At 35.4% G+C, this 25396-nt stretch overlaps 1 protein-coding gene across 1 annotated transcript in view; it reads left to right on the top strand.

Annotated features, from left to right (window-relative positions):
- LOC135124812 (uncharacterized) overlaps positions 1-25396 on the top strand; it is a 177505-nt gene that overhangs the window by 130886 nt on the left and 21223 nt on the right. The window contains exons 5-6 of the mRNA XM_064050034.1: positions 4289-4422; positions 23220-23469. Coding sequence (XP_063906104.1) covers positions 4289-4422; positions 23220-23469 — 384 coding nt within the window. The remainder of the gene's footprint in view (positions 1-4288; positions 4423-23219; positions 23470-25396) is intronic.

Below are 25396 nucleotides of genomic sequence, written 5' to 3'. Positions count from 1 at the left end.
GAAGGTTTTACATTGTTAAAAAAAACACTTGGGACCCCCGAGAAGGTTTCACATTTTTAAAAATTACATTTGCGCCCCCCGAGAAGGTTTTACATTTTTAAAAATATACATTTGGGACCCCCGAGAAGGTTTAACATTTAAAAAAAAAATACAATTGGGATCCCCGAGAAGGTTTTACAATAAAAAAAACATTTGACGCCCCCGAGAAGGTTTTACATTAAAAAAAATACATTTGGTACCCCCGAGAAGGTTTCACATAAAAAAAAAATACAATTGGAATTCCCGAGAAGGACTCACATTAAAAAAAAAACACTTGTCGCCCCCGAGAAGGTTTCACATTCTTTAAAAAGATATTTGAGACCCCCGAGAAGGTTTTACATTGTTAAAAAAGACACTTGGGGCCCTGGGACCCCCGAGAAGGTTTCACATTTTTAAAAATTAAATTTGGGATCCCCCCGAAGGTTTCCCGTTTTTAAAAATTACATTTGGGGCCCCCGAGAATGTTTTTATATTAAAAAAAAAGACATTTGAGACCCCCGAGAAGGTTTTACATTTAAAAAAAATACAGTTAGGATCCCCGAGAAGGATTCACATTTTTAAAAATTACATTTGCGGCCCCCGAGAAGGTTTTACATATTTAAAAAAAAACTATTGGGATCACCGAGAAGGTTTCACATTTTTAAAAATTACATTTGGGGCCCCCGAGAAGGTTTTACATTAAAAAAAAACATTTGGCGCCCCCGAGAAGGTTTTTACATTTTTAAAAAAAGACATTTGTGACCCCCGAGAAGGTTTTACATTTCAAAAAAATACAGTTAGGATCCCAGAAAAGGATTCACATTTTTAAAAATTACATTTTGCTGTCCCTGAGAAGGTTTCACATATTTAAAAAAAACTATTGGGATCCCCGAGAATGTTTCACATTTTTAAAAATTACATTTGGGGCCCCCGAGAAGGTTTTACATTAAAAAAAAGACATTTGGCGTCCCCGAGAAGGTTTTACATTTTTAAAAAAAGACATTTGGGACCCCCGAGAAGGTTTTACATTTTAAAAAAATACAATTGGGATCCCCGAGAAGGATTCACATTTTTAAAAATTACATTTGCGGCCCCCGAGAATGGTGACTCATTAAATGCGCATTCCTCGATATATTATGAAGTATTATAAATAAATAAATAAATAAATAAATAAATCTTTGTTTGTGCTACTAAAAGATTTTACACGCGTCAGAAGAAGCTAGTAAATACATCGAACATAATTTTATAAAAATAAATAACAATTTTTAAAAGAAACAAATTAAATAACAATTTTTAAAAGAAACAAATTAGAATTAACTCTATAAATATATACATATGATCTACTATATAATAAATTAAACACCACTAGATAGTAACACCAGGTCATTAAAATTATTGCTAATTGAGTGCTAATATATTGAAAATTGGAAAAAAAAATACAGGCTAAAGTTGTGTGGCTCTACACTAAAATTATTTTCAACTATACAGTGTTCTCTGTCAGGCATAACACAACTTATTTTTTTAAATACAACACTCTATATCATTTTAAAAATTCTCACTGACTGTTTTCAAGGCTTGAAAGACGTAGTTGTTTTTTTAATTTCGATATGATGTTGCCACTTATTTCCACTTTTCATGCAATTTTTTAGCAATCGAATGGTTCACAAAAAAGTCACAATAAGGCTAGTTTGAAAATAAAATGTTGTGAAAGTAAATAAAAATATTACAATTTTGAAATGCGGTTTTTTCAATTTTATTATTGTGTGTCACTGTAGTTTTAATTTTTTGTCTTTTTTCTGTTCGTTTTCTGTGATTTTTCACTCTTTCAAGAAACACACCGACAAAACAAATCGAAAGAAGGAGAATACAAAATAGACTAAGATGCAGTAATAAAACACAGGCTGTTCTATTTGGAAAACTGAAATATCGATATTTAAAAACTGTACTGTTCTAATTATCTTTTTAAACACTCGGCATAGTAAGACTCAATTTCTTGGAACCCCTTCATTGTTAAAATTTTGAAAAAATTTGGAATAACTTGGCAACACCGCATAATACTTATGTAAAAATATAAAGTATGTTCTACTTAAAAAAAGTGATATGTAATAATTTTAGTTCAAGAAACTCAAAGAACCATATAACTTTGGTCTTTAATTTTTTCTATCTCAAATATTTATTGAGACATCGCATTTATGACTCACCGTGTATATTTCACATAAATCCCGCACAGATGACAATCTAAATTTGTATATTGGGTTTTTTGGATAATTTTCTCCATTTTTCTCTGTTTTATCTGTCTCTCTCTCTCTCTTATTTTCATCGTCTTTCAAGTTTGTTTCTTTGCGTTATTTTTGTTTGTTTTTTTTCTTAGCCGTTTTTTCATGTTTTTCTGCTATCCTACTTTTATTGTTATTCTTCTTTGTAATATATATTATATATATGTTCTTCATAGATCTTCTATTTAGAAACAATTGGTAACTGTGGGCTTTAGCAGGTGTTAAATCTTCTATGGGTTTTTTGGTAATACGTTTGTCAGTGTTGTTTCTACATTCTTACGTGACAAACAACCAAAGCGGCAAAAAAAGGTGTGAAAATACAAAAAATGAAAAGAGAACAGAGAAGAGTTAATCGACATAAACGAAAAACAGAGAAAGAAAACGACGAAAAAGCTTGTCAGAAATTCAATCTTGGCACCAAATGAGAACCGTACTTTTATGAATTTGTGTCAATTTTCTGAAAAGCGAAATCTGAAACTGGTAAAACTTTGAAAGAAAAAGCAGCAACAACGTCCTCTCCCGAGAATCAATCGAAACTAGTAGACAAAACCCCAAACAGGAGCGTTAAAATCAAGACAAAATTAGACATTTCATCAGATTTGGTGGAGCGCAAGAGCAAGTTGAATGGGTTAATTTCCTCAGCATGTCCTACTTTATGTGCTTTTTACACGCTTTCCACTCCGGATCCGTGGCAGTGTTATATGTTACAATTTCCATCCCATAATCCGGGTCTCTCTATCCTTTGAGCCAATCTACGCCCTATCGCGGTCGAACTTATGGCACAGGCCCTATTAAGCTTCCCACTTCTCCGTCCCTGGCCGACCGACTAATCAACCAGGCCGACTTGATGGATCGGCCCCTGCACACAACGAATAAATCTTTATCACGTTGCTTTTTTTACGCACTTTTACATGTATTCAATTCGGTTGTGCCATTTCATTCGTCAAAGAGCGGCGCCGGCCGGAAAATCCATACACTATTTACAAATACGTGGAAGAGAGGGTCGTGGGAGCCGAAAGGGCCACAATAACTGAATTTTTAGAGCAGGGGTGGTGCGTAAGACGTACTAAATGGAATTCACTGTGCGAACATCATTAATGAAAGTTTAAAAAGATAATGCGCTTAAGGCGGATCCTTGGCGCACACCCGGTCTACTTTGCGAAAACTGCTGCGTGGGGGTTCAGGTTTCATTAAATCATCGTGACGGGTTTTCTTCACAATAGTGGCGCTGCGCACTGCGGGGACCGAACTCTCGAGATTGAGTGCTAATAATCCGGGGTTAGAATCTTACCCTGGAATAACATAAACTGACACCGTCCCTATGTCGCATAACCCCATGAGTAATGACTGCCACTGAGATATGGGTAACCTGTCTGAAAGCATCAGCCTGTCAAGCTGGAAGCGCCACCATTTGTTATTAGTTGCCCTAAAGTGGCTTCCTTTCAATATTCCTCCACACCACTCCACTGGCTTAAATAGAAAGTTTTCAGGTCAACAATTCCACCATTGAGCCTTGTAGAAATTAATAGAATTTATGTGTTTTGCACCACTGCTTAGTGAGGGAATTTATTAGAGTATCTTTCGCAACTTCTGTCTTTCCGCCGAAGAGATAATTTAAAGGCTTCAATAGCTTTCACTTTCGCAAAAAATGTAAAAAGTGTTCTGGTGTGAGATTGAATGCGCCTTTTCCTTTGACGAAATTAATTTCTTCGTGCTCTTTGCACAGCACAATCGCAGGTAATTAAAACACAGCCAAGTCGAGGCATATTTCACATACTCGCAAAAAAACGAAACTCTATCGTCCCGACTCATTTTGAAAGTGCGCATAATTCATTACGCTTTTATTAAAAAAAGTTACCCAGTTTGGACGCTGTAATTAATCACCCCTTTGTGTTAAAAAACCATAGCAACTAAATTGTTCGACACAGGGTTAAATCCAGGTCTATCCCTTTTGGCACTTTAAACCCTAAGTTAATGTGTTCCTCCCTTTGCAGACGTCCCAGAGGAAGACCCCGTCATGACGTTCGAAAAAGATCTATTAGAAATGGGTTATACAGTCCGTGGAAACTGTACGTCACCTCCTTCTTATCCACCAGTCAATATCACCTGGTTGCTTAACGGGAAAAAGGTAGGCAGACATAAAATAAGATAATCTATTTTTCGATTTTTCCTCTCGAGGACTCGTGCAATCGATAACAATGGTGGAGAATTTATTGCTCCACCATTTTGTCTTTTTAATAATAATGCAGTCGAGCACGAAGGTATCATCCACGACGAACACAAACACATTAAGTTATTTGGTCGATAAAACAGGAATCTGCCGACTTGCAACTTTGCTTTCTGTGCACAGAACCAGAAATATGGACTTTACTCATCGTTCCAGATAACTTATTTGTAATATGTGCTAGTAGAGACAAATTGAAAGTTAGTTACACAGCTGCAAAATGTATTCTAGCCAAAAAACACGATTACAGTGTGTTTTCAGTTATATCCGGTGCAACATCCATTTGTTTTTGAAGCTGTCCAAGCTTTAAACTTGTGTTTAAATAAATCAATAGTGGCTAAAACAAACCATTGTTCACGCATCAGGCAAACATGTCAAATGTGTTTCAGCTCCCACTCGACATATTTGTGTCCATAAAATGCTACCAAATCACATGCACAGTTGATTTCGAATACATTACCAGGCATTTTCGATCTGGTTTATGGTTGAAAATCTCTTAACTAAACAAGAGTGAATATGCACCATTGAAATTTAGCTACAATGTGAAAATCAATTACCAGCGGTTTAATTCGGTTTCTAATTGTAAAATTATCTCTTTGTGAAGCTGTTTTTGGTAATCATTATGATTATTCGAAACGCTATAGTCCGTTTACCGAACAGATGGACTTGTAAGAGTGCGTGATTTTGTTCGACTTAGATATCTATCTACCAACGAAAATTTTATTTTATCTCTATTTTTACTCTAATGCAAACACGACTTGTTCTGAAGGAACATCACACAGCACAAATTAATATTTCTGAGTTGATGTAATGTGATCTTGCTGAGTTGGATTTATTTGACTCTAAATAAGACAATGGCTCTTAGAAATAGTGGTTATTAAAAAATACACATTATGGACGAGACTTGTAATAAATACACGAGGGAATATTTACTATGGCTCCACCCACCCATCATATTTTATTTTCGTCATTCATTTTATTGCAGGAAAAAAGGACGTTGGTTTCTGCATTGATAAATAGTGGAATCTAGACAAAAAATCTGAAACTGACCCCACCTTCCTCCGCTTTTGAATCTCATTGGCTTATTTTATTTACTGTGAGATGAAGACTGAATTTTATTGTCAAGTAGTCGAACCTATGCTTAAAAAACTAGAACGTGGCCCCACCCACCCACCCTGTTTTTATATTTATAAATAGTGGTATCTGGAAAAAACTGTAAAACTAACCCCACCCACTTCCACTTTTGAATTTTATTGGCTTATTTTTAACTGAGTGATAGTGAGTAAGCGATCCGTGCGGTTGTGTTTTGCAGAACTCTCCTGCATTTTAGTGTATTGTGCTGAGTTGGCTTTAGAATTGGTGGATTTTTGGGTATTTTGAGTTGGAGAAGCGTTGTTCCTAACGGAGAAAGGTGTAATTTTAGCACCTGACATAATAACGTCGTATGTTTAATTAATAATTCCTTATTGTATTACTACATAAAGGTGCTATTTAGTTATTTGCATTTATCTTATAAGTACGGTGAAAGAACTTATCAGTGCTCAGATAAAGGTTTTTCAGATTATATTTCTTTACTAATAATGGGTACGTGTATAAATTGTAAAAACAAAAATATTAGAATATTTAGATGTGATGCTTGTAAGGAAACTTATTGTAAGGACTGTGCTGATTTATCAGCGACGGAAGTAGCAGCCCTAGATCTAAAAAATCGGAAAATGCGTTTTTTCTGCAAAAAGTGTGACGACTCCATGTCCCTTTTACCGAAGTTAACTAAAATGATTAAAAATATGCAAATGCAAATTGATCAGTTCATCAATGCTAATGTTAGGGTAACTAATCACACTAATTTTTATGTGGATATTATATCTAATGAAGTTCAGGATAGAATCATTAGATCCAAAAATGTTATTGTATATAATATTCCAGAACCTGTTTCTGCTGATACGAACACCAGAATTCAACAGGATCGAGACAGAATTTCGACAATTTTGAATGATGATCTAAAGGTCAATATTGAATTTAGCAGAGCAATAAGGCTGGGTAGGAGAGGTGACGGTTTAAGGCCACGACCATTAAAAATTATTTGCAATGAAGCTTATGCTGCTGTAGAAATCCTAAAGAAGAGATCCCTATGTAAAAATGGTGTTAAAATCAATAATGACCTTACGCCGTTGCAACGTGAAAAAATGAGAAAAATACGTGACGAACTAAATGAAAGAAAATCAAAAGATGAGACAGACATTACAATAAAATATGTTCGTGGCGTTCCTCAAATTGTAGCGTTGAACAATAAATCAAAAAACTGAATCAAGAATCAATATATAGACCTATTAGTTTAATATACCAGAATGTAAGAGGACTCAATACCAAAGTAATTGAAACTTATCTTAATGTATGTGCAATTGATGTCAATATTATTGCGCTATCAGAAACATGGCTTAATGTTTTCTCAGCTGAACTATTTCTAATTACGCACAATGTTTTTCGATCAGATAGGACAACTGGTAGGCGTGGAGGTGGCGTGTTATTAGCGTTGCATACAAAATTTTTTGTCCAGCAAATCCACCTAATTAGTCCTATACCTGAAATTGATCTTGTGGCTGTGAAGATAACAGAAGACAAATTCTTTTGGATAACTATAATTAATTTGTACATACCACCTACATGTTTAATTAATGATTATGCTGAAATTTTTGATTATATTGAAAATACTGTAGACTTTACCCATCCTGTATTAATATTGGGAGATTTTAACATTCCAGAACTGAATGAGTGTACGCTTGGAAATAGAACAACTGGTTTTTACAATACTTATAATAATTTCATAACATTAAATGACTTAAAACAGAGTAATGCAATTGTGAATGTAAACAATAGGTTACTAGATCTGGTCTTATCAAATAATCAATTGAATAATGAAGTAATTAGGGAACCATTACCACTTCTACAAGAAGATGTGCATCATCCATGTCTGAGAATTTTTATAGAGAGTGTTAAGCCAAACAACACGTTCTTTGAAGGTAACGGACACAAACATTAGGTTTAATTTTAAAAAAGCCAATTTTCCTCAATTGTATGCTGAAATCGCAGCTATTGACTGGACCGTAATAAATAACATTAACAATGTGAACTTAGCATGCGATTATCTATACGATATTTTATATAAAATCTTCTCGAAGCATGTTCCGACTTGTAAGTTCTCAAACTTGACCAATACATATCCTGTTTGGTTTACTAAAACGATAATTGACAATATAAAATTGAAAAAACATTATTGGAATAAATATCGGAAAACTAAATCTCCCCACATCTTGGAAAATCTTAGATGCTTAAGACAACAAATTAAACGTGATATTCGTAATAATTATGAGATCTTCCTGCGTAATACACAAAATTCTATATTAAATGATCCCAAAACGTTTTGGTCTTTTGTAAACTCCAAGAAAAGAACAACCAGCATACCAGGAGTTGTAGTACATGAAGATCAAGAATTTTCATCTTCTCAAGCAATTGTCAATGTTTTTCTCAGTTTTTTGCGGGTGTTTATGTAAAACATGTATGTGAAGATGTCTGTGTAGGCAAGGACGTAAGTGAACAGTGTGAATTTTGTAAGTTGTCTTGTTGTCCTTCGCTTGAGTACGATTTAAAGGACTGTGGTGGTGTTAACATGATGCACAACTTTAAGATTGATGAAGATATGATAGTTAGAGCGGGTAAAAAACTAAAGAGTAACAGTGTTAGTGGTCTTGACAATATTCCGGCCTTCATTGTTGTCGATTGTATAAGAAGTTTTGCGGCTCCGTTAGCGCGAATATTCAACCTAATTGCACTGAAGTCAGAATATCCTGTAGTGTGGAAGCAATCGAGAGTGTGTCCTATTTTTAAATCTGGGGACAAAGGGTGCGTAAAAAATTATAGGCCGATAGCAATTTTATCAAATTTCGCTAAGTTATATGAATCCATGTTGAGCAATATCATATACTCTCATGTCAATAATATGATTATGCCTGGGCAACATGGATTTGTTAAGAGAAAATCGACAGCAACAAATTTGTGTGAATTTACTAATTTTATTTCACAAGAATTAGATAAAGGTAATGAAGTTGACGTTATATATACAGATCTGTCGAAGGCATTTGATAAGGTTCACCACTGCATTCTATTAAAAAAACTTATGTTGCAATATGTAGAATATAAGGGTTTTGTGTCAGGGAGTTTTTGTGCTCATTCAGGTGTGGCAGAGGGTTCGAATTTAGGACCGCTATTGTTCATTTTGTTCTTTAATGATGTGTTAGATTACATTATTTCTCATGCATATCTGTATGCTGATGATAAAAAAATTGCTAAAGTCATTAATTCATATGATGATTGTCTTGAACTGCAACAGGACTTAGATAATTTCATTTATTGGTGTAAAAGAAACTGTTTGGAGGTTAACAAAGATAAGTGTAGGGTTCTAAAATTTTCTAGGAAGAAAAATCATATTTATTTTTATTATAATATAAATGGTAGGGTACTAATCCAGGTTGATCAATTGTCAGACTTAGGTATTATCATCGACAATGAATTAACTTTTGTGCCTCAAATATTGCAATTGATAAATACCACGTTGAAAACTTTAGGTTTTATTTTTAGAATTGCCAGAGAAATTGATAACTTATCATGCATTAGAATTCTTTTCTATGCACTTGTGCGTTCAAAGTTGGAGTATTGTTGTATTATCTGGACACCTCATCATCAAATCTATATAGATGCACTTGAATTGGTTAATAGGAAATTTTGTAAATTTATGTATTTCAAGACCTTTGGTTACTATCCTATAAGGCATCATGATCATGCTGATTTACTTCGCATTGTTAATGAGGACAGTCTGTTATCTAGACGGAATATATTTCTTTTATCATTCCTTCAAAAGCTTGTATGTGGTGGATTATGTAGTTATAATTTGCTGAGTGAAATAAAGATTGTTGTTCCTAATTTTACCCGCAGAAATGTTAACATTTTTTATCACCATTTTAACTCCACTCTAATTAAGTGCTTTAGATTGTACAATAGTGTATGCAACCAGGGCATTGATATATTTCATGATAAGTTTCAAACAAAGGCCATGCGTAAAAAATTAATGTCAATTAAGGAGTTTTTATTGTTGTTTCTTATTACTTATTCTTATTACTTATTTTTATTTTGTTTGGTTTTTAGTTTTTAGTGTTTAGTAAATTTATTATTAAGTTAAAGTAATATATTAGTGTATCTATGTCCACTATGGACAGAATTGTCCGATGGAAATAAAGTTTATTATTATTAACTGTCGGATGGGATTGTATTTTATTTTGTCAAGTGGTCGAATCTAGGCTTAAAAAAACTTGAAGGTGTCCCCGCCCATCCACCCCGTTTTCTTTCTGATCATTCAATTTATTGAACGTAAAATGAATTTTAGTGCAATCTAGATAAAAAATGTAACACTGAACCCACCTCTATTTTTGAATTTCATTGGCTTATTTTATTTATTGTCAGTTGAAAATTAAATTTTATTGTCGAGTAGTCGAATCCATGCTTTTAAAAAACTTGATTAAGTGGCCCCACCCACCCACCCGTTTCTTTATGATCATTCAATTTATTGGACATAAAGTGATTTTAAATAGTGGAATCTGGAGAAAAATATAAAGCTAACGCCACCCACCACCGCTTTTGAATTTATTGGCTTATTTTATTTACTCTGAGTTGAAAATTGTCAAGTAGTCGAATCTATGGTTAAAAAAAAATGATTAAGTGGTTTATTTTTTATCATTAATTAATTTAACGGCCATATAGTGATTTTACATTGGTAAATAGTGGAATCTAGACAAAAACATAAAACTAAGCCCCACCCACCCCCGCTTTTGAATTTCATTGGCTTACTTTATTTACTGTGAGATCAGAATTAAATTTAATTCTGCCAAGTTCCACGTTTAAAAAAACTTCAAAGTGCCCCCGCCCACCCACCCCTTTTTTTTTGGTCACGCATTTTATTTTGTTCGCACTTTTATTGGACGAAAGATCGATTTTATATTTATAAATAGTGGAATTTGGAAAAAACTGTAAAACTAACCCCACCCACCTTTGCTTTTGAATTTCGTTGGCTTATTTTTTACTGAGGGATGAGATTATATTTTATTTTGCCAAGTGGTCGAATCTACGCTTAAAAAAATTTGAAGGTGTCCCCGCCCACCGTTTTCTTGTTGATCTTTCAATTTATTGGACGTAAAATGAATTTTAGTGGAATCTAGACAAAAAATGTAAAACTGACTCCACCCACCTCCACTTTTGATTTTCATTGGCTTATTTTATTTACTGTCAGTTGAAAATTGAATTTTATTGTCAGGTAATCCAATCTATGCTTAATAATAATAAATCCTTGATTAAGTGGGCCCGCCAACTCACCCGTTTCGTTTTGATTATTCAATTTAATGGACATTAAGTGATTTTACATTGATAAATAGTGGAATCTAGACATAAATATAAAACTAGTCCCACCCACCTCCGCTTTTGAATTTCATTGGCTTACTTTATTTACTGTGAGATCAGAATTAAATTTTATTGTGCCAAGTTCCACGTTTAAAAAAAATTCAAAATGCCCCCGCCCACCCACCCCGTTTTTTTTTTGATCACGCATTTTATTTTGTTCACACTTTTATTGGACGAAAGGTCGATTTTATATTTATAAATAGTGGAATTTGGAAAAAACTGTAAAACTAACCCCACCCACCTCTACTTGAATTTCGTTGGCTTATTTTTTACTGGTGGATGAGATTATTTTATTTTGTCAAGTGGTCGAATCTACACTCGAAAAAACTTGAAGGTGTCCCCGCCCACCGTCTTCTTATTGATCATTCAATTTATTGGACGTAAAATAAATTTTAGTGGAATCCAGACAAACAATGTAAAACTGATACCACCCATCTCCAGTTTCGCATCTCATTGGCTTATTTTATTTACTATGAGATGAAAATTGAATTTTATCATCAAGTAGTCGAATCAGTCCTTAAAAAAAACTTGAAAGTGGCCCCGCCCACCCTCCCGTTTCGTTTTAATCATTCAATTTGATGGACATAAAGTGATTTTACATTGACAAATAGTGCAATTTAGACAAAAAAATGTAAAACTAACCCCACCCAATTCTGCTTTTGAATTTTTCATTGGCTTGTTTTATTTACTGTAGGATCAGGAATAAATTTTATAGTGCCAAGTTGCCTGTTTAAAAAAATTTCAATGTGACCCCGCCCCCTTTCCCCGTTTTTTCTTGACCACTCATTTTATTGGAAGGAAAGTGGATTTTATATTCATAAATCGTGGAATCTAGAGAAAAAGTGTAAAGCTGACCCCACCCTCCTCTACTTTTGAATTTCATTGGCTCATTTTACTTACTGTGAAACAAAGATTGATTTTTATTTTTTCAAGAGGCCGAGTCTACGCCTAAAAATTCAGTGTGGCCGCGCCCACCCACCACATTTTATTTTGATCAGTTATTTTATTGGGCGAAAAATGGATTTTATGTTGACAAATAGTGAAATCTATACAAAAAACGTAAAACTAACCCCACCCACTTCTGGCTTTTGAATTTCATTGATTATTTTTTACTCGGGGATGAGATTGTATTTTATTTTGTCAAGTGGTCGAACGTGTGTTTAAAAAAAGTTGAAAGTGTCCCCGCCCACCCACCCCGTTTTCTTTATCAATCAATTTATTGGACGTAAAATGAATTTTAGTGGAATCTAGACAAAAAGTGTAAAACTGACCCCAATTTTATTTTGTTAACATTTTTATTGGACGAAAGGTTTATTTTTATATTTATAAATAGTGGAATCTGGAAAAAACTGTAAAACTAACCCCACCAACCTCTACTTTTGAATTTCATTGGCTTATATTTTAATGTGGGATGAGATTGTATTTTATTTTGTCAAGTGGTCGAATCTACGCTCAAAAAAACTTGAAGGTGTCCCCGCCCACGGTTTTCTTATTGATCATTCAATTTATTGGACGTAAAATGAATTTTAGTGGAATCTAGACAAACAACGTAACACTGATACCACCCACCTCCACTTTTGAATTTCATTGGCTTATTTTATTTACTATGAGATGAAAATTCAATTTTATCGTCAAGTAGTCGAGTCAATGTTTAAAAAAAACTTGAAAGTGGCCCCGCCCACCCACCCGTTTCGTTTTAATCATTCAATTTATTGGGCATAATGTGGTTTTACATTGACAAATAGTGGAATCTAGACAAAAAAATGTAAAACCAAGCCCACCCACCTCTGTTTTTGAATTTTTCATTGGCTTATTTTATTTACTGTAGGATCAGGAATAAATTTTATAGTGCCAAGTTGCCTGTTTAAAAAAATTTCAATGTAACCCCGCCCCCTTACCCCGTTTTTTTTTGACCACTCATTTTATTGGAAGGAAAGTGGATTTGATATTCATAAATCGTGGAATCTAGAGAAAAAGTGTAAAGCTGACCCCACCCTCCTCTACTTTTGAATTTCATTGGCTCATTTTACTTACTGTGAAATAAAGATTGATTTTTATTTTTTCAAGAGGCCGAGTCTACGCCTAAAAATTCAGTGTGGCCGCGCCCACCCACCACATTTTATTTTGATCAGTTATTTTATTGGGCGAAAAATGGATTTTATGTTGACAAATAGGGGAATCTATACAAAAAACGTAAAACTAACCCTACCCACTTTTGGCTTTTCAATTTTTTGGTTATTTTTTACTAGGGGATGAGATTGTATTTTATTTTGTCAAGTGGTCGAACGTATGTTTAAAAAAAAGTTGAAATTGTCCCCGCCCACCCACCCCGTTTTTTTTTGTCATTCAATTTATTAGACCTAAAATGAATTTTAGTGGAATCTAGACAAAAAATGTAAAACTGACCCCAATTTTATTTTGTTAACATTTTTATTGAACGAAAGGTTTATTTTTATATTTATAAATAGTGGAATCTGGAAAAAACTGTACAACTAACCCCACCAACCGCTACTTTTGAATTTCATTGGCTTATATTTTAATGTTGGATGAGATTGTATTTTATTTTGTCAAGTGGTCGAATCTACGCTCAAAAAAACTTGAAGGTGTCCCCGCCCACGGTTTTCTTATTGATCATTCAATTTATTGGACGTAAAATGAATTTTAGTGGAATCTAGACAAACAACGTAACACTGATACCACCCATCTCCACTTTTGAATTTCATTGGCTTATTTTATTTACTATGAGATGAAAATTCAATTTTATTGTCAAGTAGTCGAGTCAATGTTTAAAAAAAACTTGAAAGTGGCCCCGCCCACCCACCCGTTTCGTTTTAATCATTCAATTTATTGGGCATAATGTGGTTTTACATTGACAAATAGTGGAATCTAGACAAAAAAATGTAAAACCAAGCCCACCCACCTCTGTTTTTGAATTTTTCATTGGCTTATTTTATTTACTGTAGGATCAGGAATAAATTTTATAGTGCCAAGTTGCCGGTTTAAAAAAAATTCAATGTGACCCCGCCCTCTTTCCCCGTTTTTTCTTGACCACTCATTTTATTGGAAGGAAAGTGGATTTTATATTCATAAATCGTGGAATCTAGAGAAAAATTGTAAAGCTGACGCCACCCTCCTCTACTTTTGAATTTCATTGGCTCATTTTATTTACTGTGAAATAAAGATTGATTTTTATTTTTTCAAGAGGCCGAGTCTACGCCTAAAAATTCAGTGTGGCCGCGCCCACCCACCACATTTTATTTTGATCAGTTATTTTATTGGACGAAAAATGGATTTTATGTTGACAAATAGTGGAATCTATACAAAAAACGTAAAATTAACCCCACCCATCTCTGCTTTTGAATTTCATTGGCTTATTTAATTTATTGTGGAATGATATTGTATTTTATTTCGTCGAGAAATCGAATCTATGCTTAAAAAACCTGAATGTGTCTTTGATCATTAAATTAATTGGACGTAAAATGAATATTGGTGGACTCCACACAAAAAGTTGAATCTAAGATTAAAAGAAAACAATGATTTAATTTTTTTATTCAATGTGGGCCGCCCACCCACAACATTTTATTTTGATCAGTCCTTTTATTGGATGAAATATTGAAAAATTATGGAATATAAATAATTTCGGTCGGAATCAATACATGATTGTTTTCCGGGTTGGCACCGTGGTAATTGAGTTTTGGGCTTAACGTTTCGCACACTTTCGTAAATGGCATCTTCAGGAGTAGGGTTAAGAATAATTATTCTTTTTCATAGATTTCTTCATTTTATAACATTACAAAAATTGTCTAGGATGAATCTGATCAGTGACTAAATTTTCACGTCTGAATAGATATATTTTTTTGTAAAGTAAACCTCAAATTAACGGTGGAATCTATAACAAAAGGTAGAACTAACCCCATTCATCTCCGCTTTTGAATTTAATTGACTTATTTTATTTACGGGTAAGGCAAGGATAAATCTTGAGCCTGTTTTATTTAACACGTAGAGAAATAACAAAGGTATTAAATTCACGTTTTCGAAATGGGACGACTCACTTACATTTTACACATTTTAGACATTTTTCCCAATATTTACAGTAATTTTTTCAAAATGACGATGTTTATAAGAGAGGAATTTTTCAAAGCTCTCCTTTTCGCTCACAAATTCCGCGAACGCTTGTTCTTGGTGTGTATTTTGTTATGAATGTTACTGTTTTGAAAAATAGGGGTCGTACATTTTTTATATCTAGCATAAGACGGGAATGCGGTATTAAGATTACGTCTATTGAAATTGGGTTCAGGACCTCAAGAAGTCAATTCGGTTTCATCGAATCCGGCCTCAACAGAAGAGCGTTGCAGACAATGCTGAGGTACGTGTTGGAGCAAATAGAGTGCTTTATTCGAGTTCACGTTCCATAATATCACGTTGTATAGAGCAGTTGTGAAAATTTCATATAAAGGAATGTGGAAAAGGTCCAAATACATTTACACACAACAATCGTTCCTTTGAAGAAGAGTCGGTGGCTTATAACTAGGTTAGGATGCGTGGGTAAAGTGGTTCCACACGACGATCTGGTTTAAAACCGTGAATAAAATCGCACTAATAAACAACCGCAATCGAAACTTACAAACATTCAACGTTTTGTAAGTTTCCCGAAGTCCGTTGTTTGTATTGTCGGCGAAACTCCTCGAATGTGGACTGAAACATAAATAATTCCCCCTTAGCAACATAAATGATCGCCAACTCCATTCCCTTAAAGTGAAATATGAACGTTTCTAATTTATAAATTCGTATAATAGCGACTTTGTGCGAAAGCAAAACACTCCATCTAAATGAAACGGCGAAACTCGTAATTTTTTCATTAGGACTTAATTTCGGAGTCGAAAGAAAAACAGAAACGAAATCAAATTTTTTGATGGATGACTTGTTCCGAGCACACGCCGTAGCAGCGAAACTTTTAAATCAACGCTTCAGGAGAAGTCCATTAATGTCACTATCAGACGCGCAATATCTCGCTACAATTATAAAAAGCTCAACATCCGTTTACACCCGTGTAGGTCTTAGAAAGGCTGCGAGTGTCACGGGGTTATAAAGTCATGTTTAAATTTAATTTACGACGCATCTAACCATATTTTACGCTTTTTCGTGTTTTTTCCACGTTAGGGGTGGCTGCATTATGTGCTGGAAATATGCTTCGGGAAAGTTGGGGTGTGCCACAGGAATTGTTAATTCGGATTACACAATCTTGGCTTGTTTGGAATTAGTCTCGCAGGCGCTATAACGAATCAAATTTTAAATTAGGGCAGATGATGGGGGAAGTTATTGCTGCATTTTTTAGCGCTTAGGTGAGGGAGCAGGCGACATCGCCGTTTTCTGAGTATCAACGATGCAGGTAAAGAGCTAAAAAAAACAAAATAGGCTATAAAATAGGCGATAAAAACGGTTTTCTTTGAGATGTACATTTATTTTATTATTATTGTTATATATACTAATATTCGTTAAAATTTGCATAACAAATTAGGTATTTTTGTTCTGTTAGGACATTTTTATACCTACAAAAGGATCTCTCAACATCACGCGATGTTTAAGGAGAATATTTAAAATTAGAAATTACAGTGGGTTCATTTTTAAAACTTTAAAAACAAAAATTATGGAATTAATTTCACAACTAGTTTTATAATTCTGCTTACAATATTCCCATAGGCTTTACAGAACAAATCGCAGTTTTCTATTTGAAAAGCGTCTTTATTTTTCGGCCGTTCCTTTAACTTGTCCTTTAAAGACGATTTAACCAGATGATAAATAATTTTTAAAACATTTTACACTTTTGAACTTCACTTTAGAAAACCCAGCACGAACCATTTGATCCAGGAAGAGAAGTAGAAAAAAAAAGTTGTAGAAGGACTTGGTGTACTTAACACATCAAAGTTCTTTCTAGAAAAACAAGAGATAACAATCCGAAAGAATCCGAATACTAAATTACCAAATTTCAGAACCCTAGAGAATTTGAATTAATTCAGACCCCGGAAGAATAAGCAAACAATTAAAAAGAATGCGAAATTCAGAGAGAATCTGGAAGAATTCGAATCAATGCGAGAGAATACGAGAGAATCTGGCCAAATTCCGAGAGAATACGAGAGACTCCGGAAGAATCTCAAAGAATCCAAGTGAATACGAGAGAATTCGGCCAAATCCAAGAGAATCCGAGAGAATGCGAGGAAATTCGGCTAAATATCCAGAGAACTGGAAAGAATAGAGAAGATTTCGAAAGAAATCGTGTATAATGGGAGACAATCCGAAAGAATCCGAAAACTAAATTATTTATTTCATCTAAAGAATTGGCAGTATTCAAAAGAATACAAGAGAAATCAGTTAAATTTCGCAGGATAGGAAAGAATCGGGAATATTCCAAAAGAAATCGAGAGAATCCGAGAGAATTTGCAAGAATCCATAAGAGAAGGTGAGAAAATCCGGAAAAATCCGAAAGAATCCGAGTGAAAACGTTTAAATCCGGAAGAATCCGAAATAACCCGAGAGAATACGAGAGAATGTGGGCAAACTCCGAAAGAATAGGAGAGACTATGATAGAATCTGAAAAAATCCCCGAGAATACGAAGGAATCCGAGTGAATTCGTGACAATACGAGAGAGTCCGTATAAATTCCGACAGAATCGCGTCTAGAGAATTCGGAAGAATCTGAAAAACCGGAGAGAATTCAAAAGAATCCAGTTAAATTCCGATAGGATAGAAGAGAATCCGAAAGAATCTGAGAAAACTCGAAAAAATTCGAGAGAATCCGGGGAAATCTGTGTGAATCCGAAAAAATCCGAAAGAATATGATTAAAATACGAGAGAGTCTAAAAGAATTCGGAAGAATAAGAAAGAAACCGAGAGAATATCAGACAATCCGAAAGAATTCGAAAGAATCCGAGAGAATCCGAAAATAATTCGGGAAAAGCCTATAGAATCTGAAATATTATAAAAGAAACCCAATAAATTTCGAAAAAACTTGAGAAAACTCGAGAAAATTTAAGAGAATTCGAGAGGATCTCTGTGAATCCGAAAGAATATGGGAGAATCCTACGAAATTCCGGGAAGAACGTAGAGAATTTGGAAGAATATGAGGGAATACGAGAGAATGTAAGAGAAAATGGGAGGATCCTAGAGAATTTGGGAGAATCGGATGAATTTGAAAAAATCCAAGATAATCCGAGAAAGTTAGATAGAATTCGAGAGAATCCGAAACAATTTTTAAAACTCGAAAAGAAAGTTGTAGGAGGGCTCGGTGTATCCGAAAATTTCGGAAAGCATATGTAAAGTATCTCAAAGAAATACGAGAGAATATAAGAGAATCCAATCAAATTTCAAGAGAATCTGGAAGAATCTAAGTGAATACGAGAGAATCCGCCTAAATTCCAAAAGAATCGGAGATTATCCAGAAGAATGCGAAAGAATCCGAGAGAATGCCTCAAAATTCGGCCAAATATAAAGAGAATTGGAGATAATACCGAAGAATCCGAGAGTAATTGTGTATAATGGGAGACAATCCGAGAGAATCCGCAAACTAAATTATTATATTTCAGCATCTTGGAGAATTCAAAGATGATTCGAGAGAATCCAACAAAATCCAAAGAATAAGCAAAGATTTTGAAAGAATACAAGATAATGTGAAAAAATCCAGATCAGAAAGTATCCAAAAGAATACAAGAGAATCCAGTAAAATTCCAACAGGATAGGAAAAAGTATCTGGGAAGAATCTGAAGAAATCGAGATAATCCGAGAGATTTGGAAGAAACCATAAGAGTCCAAGAGAATGTGAGAGAATCTGGAAAAATCTCTCAGAATCCGAAAAAAATCGTGAAAATCCGGCAGAATCAGGAAGAATACGAGCGAATATGCGAGAATCCAACCAAATTTCGAAAGAATACGCGAGAATTTGGCCAAATTCCAAGAGGATAGGAGAGACTACGATAAAATCTGAAAGAATCCCAGAGAATACAAACCGCATAGAAAGAATTCGAGAGAATTCGGAAGAGTCCATAAGAATCCAAGAGAAGGTGAGAGAATCCGGAAAAATCTGAAAGAATCCGACTGAAAACGTTTAATTCCGGAAGAATCCGAAACAACCCGAGAGAATACGAGAGAATCTGGCCAAAGTCCGAGAGAATAGGAGAGACTACGGTAGAATCTGAAGGAATCCCAGAAAATACGAGCGAGTTCGTATAAATTGTGAGAGAATCGCATCTAGAGAATTCGAAAGATTCCGAGAGTATACGAGAGAATCTAGACAAATTCGGGTAGAATAGGTAAGACTCCGGAAGAATCCGAAAAACCAGAGAGAATCCGGAAAAATCAGAAAGAAACCGACAGGATACTAGACAGTACGGAAGAATTAGAAAGAATTCGATTGAATTCGATAGAATCCGAAAATAATTGGAGAAAATCCTATAAAATCTGAAATAATACGCGAGGAACCGAATCAATTTCGAAAGAAAATTCAAGAGAATTCGAGAGAGTATGTGTGAATCGGGGGAATACAAGAGGAAATGGGAGAATCATACGCAATTCGTGGAGGAACGCAGAGAATTTAGAAGAATGCAAGAGAGTACTAGAGAAACGGAAAGAATATGGGAGAATCCAAAAAAATCCTGGAGAATTTGGGAGAATCCGGATCAATTTGGAAGAATCCAAGATAACCCGAGAAAGTCGAACAGAATCTGAAAATATCAGAGAAAATTTCACAGAATCCAAAAGAATCCGAGAGAATCCGAAACAATTAGAGATCCGAAAGTTTCGGAAAGAATGCGTAAAAAATCTCAAAGGAATACGGGAGAATATGAGAGAATGCAACCAAATTCCGAGAGAATCATGAATAGCCCGAAGTAATCCGAGAGAATACAGGAGAATGTTGGCAAATTCCGAGAGAATAGGGGAGACTACGGTAGAATCTGAAAGAATCTCAGAGAGAGAATTTGAAAGAATTTGAGAGTGTACAGGAGAATATGGTCAAATTCAAGAGAATACAGTCAAATTCCGATAGGATAGAAGAGAATCCGAAAGAATCCAAAGAATAAGCAAAGATTCTGAAAGAATAGAAGATAATCCGAAAAAATCCAGATCAGAAAGTATCCAAAAGAATACAAGAGAATCCAGTCAAATTCTAACCGGATAGGAAAAAAAATCGGGAAGAATCTGAAGAAATCGAGAGAATCCAAGAGATTTGGAAGAATCCATAAAAGTTCAAGAGAATGTGAGAGAATCCGGAAAAATCTCTCAGAATCCGAAAAGAAAAGGTGAGAATTTGCCCAAATTCCGAGAGGATAGGAGAAACCACGATAGAATCTGAAAGAATCCCATAGAATACGAACCGCATAGAAAGAATTCGAGAATATACGAAAAAAAAATAACCAAAATCCTAGGGATTCGAAGAGAATCCGGAAGAACCTGAAAGAAATCGAGAGAATCCGAAATAATACTGTAACGTTTACTGGGTATTTAAAATCGGCGTGGATAAAACTCAACAATTTATTTCTAACCAAGTCGAACTTACACGACTAATTATTACAGCGATTATGTATAATATAATTCCGGCTCTTGACTGGACTTTTGACTCAACTGGCTGCATAATAGTCGTTCCCGAAGGTGTCCTCTAATTAAACTCATTCTTCTGCGATCGAGGTCTTTCTCGAATACCCATCGCGACTTCCGCTTCCAGGCTTTTCGAACACCGCTCGGCCGCCGTCACCAACGATGAATTACTCGCCATTGCCGTGCTTACCTACTAGAAAGCTCTCGACTAGACGCAAGGAATCGAATTAATTTTGAAAAAATTTGAGGAAACTCGAGAAAATTCGAGATAATTCAAGAGATCGAATTCTAGAGGGTCTGTGTAATTCCGAAAGGATACTAGGGGATATAGGAGAATCCTACGGAATTCCGGGAAGAACACAGAGAATTTGGAAGAATGTGAGAAAGTATGGGAGAATACGAGAGATTTGAGAAAATCCGGACGAATTTGAAAGAATCCAAGATTATCCGAGAAAGTCGAACGGAATCCGAAAATAACAGAGAAAATTTTACAGAATCCAAAAGAATTCGAGAGAATTCGCTTTACGAAACCCAACACGAACTAATTGATACAGGAAGAGAACCCGAAAAAAATGTTGTAGGAGGGCTTGGTGTATTTAACACATCAAAGCTCACTCTAGAAAAGCAAGAAATATCTTGAGTGAGAGTCTGTAAATGGGTGTTTTAATTATGTTAAAACGTACCTAGGGACTTAGCTGTGTAATAAAATTTGTTCTTTGATGGTTGATGCAGAAAAATAGATTTGGGTTATTGAAATGTCCGCATTTTGCTACCGGAAATATTAAAAATGACTTTCGCAGGAAACGTGTGCTTAGGGCTATAGAAAATTGAGATTTTCAATTCCATCTGTTCGGTAAACGGACTCAAGACGCATTTGGCACGGATAATTAAGTTAGAAGAGTTTTTCTCTCAAGGAGCGCTCTTTTTTCTTGAATGTGCCTTCGTGTCAGAAAATTTACACAAGTCACATTTCACGTATGTCGCATAAGTCAGCGCATTTTTCCACACTCTCACTTATTACTTTATGACCTTATCACATCCCCATCTCCAAATGAAGACAGAGTACCCATTCCGCAAATCTCCCCTCGGAAGCGCCGTTTGCCATCGATTCCCTGTAAATTGTCTTCCTAAGTTAATATCCACATATTCCGGCAGAAAATGAAAAGATGTTATAAAGTTTCACGAAGAAAAACGCCTGCGGTGACAATAATGAAGTCACGTAGATAGCTCGAGTCCTGCTCCTGACACTCGTAAGAAGTCGAAAGATCCACACGATCAAAATTAAAGTCACGAACTCATATGCACAGGAAACGTTTGAACGTCGGAATTTGAAAATTGAAAATTATTCATAATTTCTTTCAGTTTGAGCTTCGTTTGTTTTCCGCTGCTGAAATATTGCCGCCTGCCATGAACGCTCCTGATGGAAAACGGGACCGATAAAAAGCGTTTACGTGGATGTCGGGAGCTTTTAATAAAGCTCCGACCTATAAAAGCCCGATAGACACTGTTATTTTAAGCTTTCGCATGCAGGTATGCGCGGCGGTCTTTCTGAATTTTAAATGGGAACGGCGGTAATTAAAGAGGGAGATCGAGGAGGGTGTTTGCGACTTCTTTGAAAACGGAAAATTCGGAAAGCGGATGAGCTGCAGGTGGGTTTTGAAGAAGGATTAGCTTGGCTGCATATAGGAAAATGAGAGCTTTGCTAGGATGCTTATCTATGAATAGATCAAATATAAGCGAGTGCTTCGAAGTTTTTCCTTTCAGCAGGAAAATATTTTAGACTGAAACTGTTGATGATGCGAAAATTCATTGTCTCGCTTGAATTTCACAACGTAGGTCCTCCACTTTCTCCGAAATCCACGCTCGTGTTCGTGCATGTTCGTAAAACTTCCAGCCTCTCCAGCGCCCTTTTATCTCCACCAAAAAAACTCTCACTATCACCACTTTTTGTTACATTCGCTCCCTCCCCCCGCCCCCGATCCATCAAACATGGCGTTGATGCGTCCGACAAGCGCCCATTAATTTAATTTGTTAATTAATTACGGCCTACTTGAATTCAGCAAACGCAAGCAAGTATGTAACAATTAAAATGACAAATGCAATTGCTGCCATAAATTTAAATTTAATAACGCCACAGTAAACAAGAAATGATATATTGTGGGCCGCACTCAACTTCACTCTCCTAATAACTAATGAAATGTAGTTAACGGTGTATTTTTGTTGGCAACGCACTCGGGGTGATTAATCGGTAGGTGTTGTTGTCACTTCGGGAGCGGAAGGGGGCGGCAATATGGCGGCGTGTTGACAATACGCCGTGAAACACGCTTGTAGATGTCACATTTTCCACGAACATCGAGTGGAAAATGTGCTCCAAATATGCGAATTGTTTGAACTAATTCATGTCGATACAGGTTACCGAAGCGTTAGTTAATTTTTAACCTGACGAGGATCTTTACCAGGAGGTCTTAGCGCATTGCATTTAAAACCGCGGTTATTTGCGTATTCGTCCAAACTTTCTGGGCCATGCTGTATATTAATGAGAATGTTGAAGCGTGGCGGTATTTTCGCATTTTTTCTTTTTCTTTCACGACTGACAGTCGAAATTGTTTCAGATCAACGCAAGTTCGCTTAAACACATTCCAGTGCCGAACGCCATTGTAACCGACAGTCGGCGCCAACCACATATTACGCAGTCAGCTTTAGAGCTCGAAATTGATAGTAATACGTTCGAAGGTGGAAAAGCTCGTCTACAGTGTGTCGCAAGTTTGTTCCATTTGTATAAACGAGAAGTCGAACTCATTGTCGAAGAGGAAAAGCCACGACCTCGCCCGTCCTCGGAGCTTCGAACTAGAGATGCGGCAGGTAAGGCTAAAGCGCCATCACCCAGAAAATACAAAGCTTGACAGTTATATAACGATGACATAATATTGTTACAAAAGATGAAACAGGTTATATAGCCGTCAATATAATGTTTCTATTTCAGTTTCCGTCTCAAGCGAATATAACGACAATATTATAACAGTTATATATTCTGATTTCTGCTGCTTTAACGTTATGCAAATGTTATGTCGCCGTAACATAACTGCCACATAACAACTCCATACCAATTTCCGTCTGACACGGCTATAACGGCGACATAACAGTTACTTAACTTCGTTGTATTGTGTATATAGTCGCCATTTATAACTTGCCAACTACAGAACTGTAACTGTTATATAACAATATTACTATCATTATTTATTGTTGTTTTTTTTGGAAACTCGAGAATTTCTGGCTTGATATTAAATACTCATTAAAAAATAAAAAATAAAACATTAGTCAAAAGTTATTTCGACAAAACTTCTGAAGTCCAACAAATACTGCTTTTCTGAAAAATGATAAAATTTGATTTTCCGGAATTTTACATTTTCGTGGTAACCTCTATGGAGTAAAAACAACATAGAAGGTACTAGTCACAGTGTAATAAAAACAAAGGTTTCGCTTTCCTCTAAAAAAATTCAGTTGAGAGCCCCGATAGGGTTTCGTCTTCTTTAAAAAAGGACATTTGGGACCCCCGAGAAGGTTTTACATTTTTAAAAATTACATTTGCGGCCTCGAGAAGGTTTTACATTATCAAAAAAAGCAGGTGGGACCAATAAGAAGGTTTCACATTGTAAAAAAAAATGGCATCACCGAGACGGTTTTACATTTTTATAAAGAACGTTGGGAACCCTGAGAAGGTTTTACATTATAAAAACAAACTTTTGGCGCCCCCGACAAGGTTGTTACATTTTTAGAAAAGACAACTCGGAGCCCCGAGAAGGTTTTACATTTTTAAAAAAGATAACTAGGACTCCCGAGAAGGTTTAAGATTTATAAAAAAGATAGTTGGGACCCTGAGAAGGTTTCCCATTCTTAAAAAAATACATTTAGGACCCCAGAGATTTTTAGAAAAGACACTTGGGACCCCTGAGAAGGTTTTATATTAGTAAGTAGACATTTGACGCGCCCGAGAAGGTTTTACATTATTAAAGAAAACTGTTGGGACCCCCGAGAAGGTTTTACATTTTTATAAAAGACCGTTGGGAACCCTAAGAATGTTTTACATTATAAAAACAAACTTTTGGCGCCCCCGACAAGGTTGTTTCATTTTTATAAAAGACAACTGGGAGCCCCGAGAATGTTTTACAACTTTAAAAAAGACAACTAGGACCCCCGAGAATGTTTAACATTTATAAAAAAGACAGTTGGGATCCTGAGAAGGTTTCCCATTCTTAAAAAAATACATTTAGGACTCCAGAGATTTTTAAAAAAGACACTTGGGACCCCTGAGAAGTTTTCATATTAATAAGTAGACATTTGACGCGCCCGAGAAGGTTCTACATTATAAAAACAAACTTTTGGCGCCCCCGACAAGGTTTTTACATTTTTAGAAAAGACAACTGAGAGTCCCGAGAAGGTTTAACATTTATTAAAAAGATAGTTGGGACCCTGAGAAGGTTTCCCACTCGTGAAAAAATACATTTAGGACCCCAGAGGTTTTTAAAAAAGACATTTGGGACCCCTGAGAAGGTTTCATATTAGTAAGTAGACATTTGACGCACCCGAGAAGGTTTTACATTATTAAAAAAGACGGCTGGGACCCTGAGAAGGTTTCCCATTCTTAAAAAAATACAATTAGGACCTCAGAGATTTAAAAAAAAATCACTTGGGACCCCTGAGAAGGTTTCATATTAGTAAGTAGACATTTGACGCGCCCGAGAAGGTTTTACATTATTAAGGAAGACGATTGGGACCCGCGAGAAGGTTT

Source organism: Zophobas morio, unplaced genomic scaffold, assembly GCF_036711695.1.
Source record: "Zophobas morio isolate AGI-343-1 ecotype UQ-CSIRO unplaced genomic scaffold, CSIRO_AGI_Zmor_V1 ptg000008l, whole genome shotgun sequence".
NCBI classification, from domain to species: Eukaryota; Metazoa; Arthropoda; class Insecta; order Coleoptera; family Tenebrionidae; genus Zophobas; species Zophobas morio.
The sequence above is the reverse complement of the archived record's forward strand: the minus strand, read 5'-3'. Positions and strand labels throughout refer to the sequence as shown.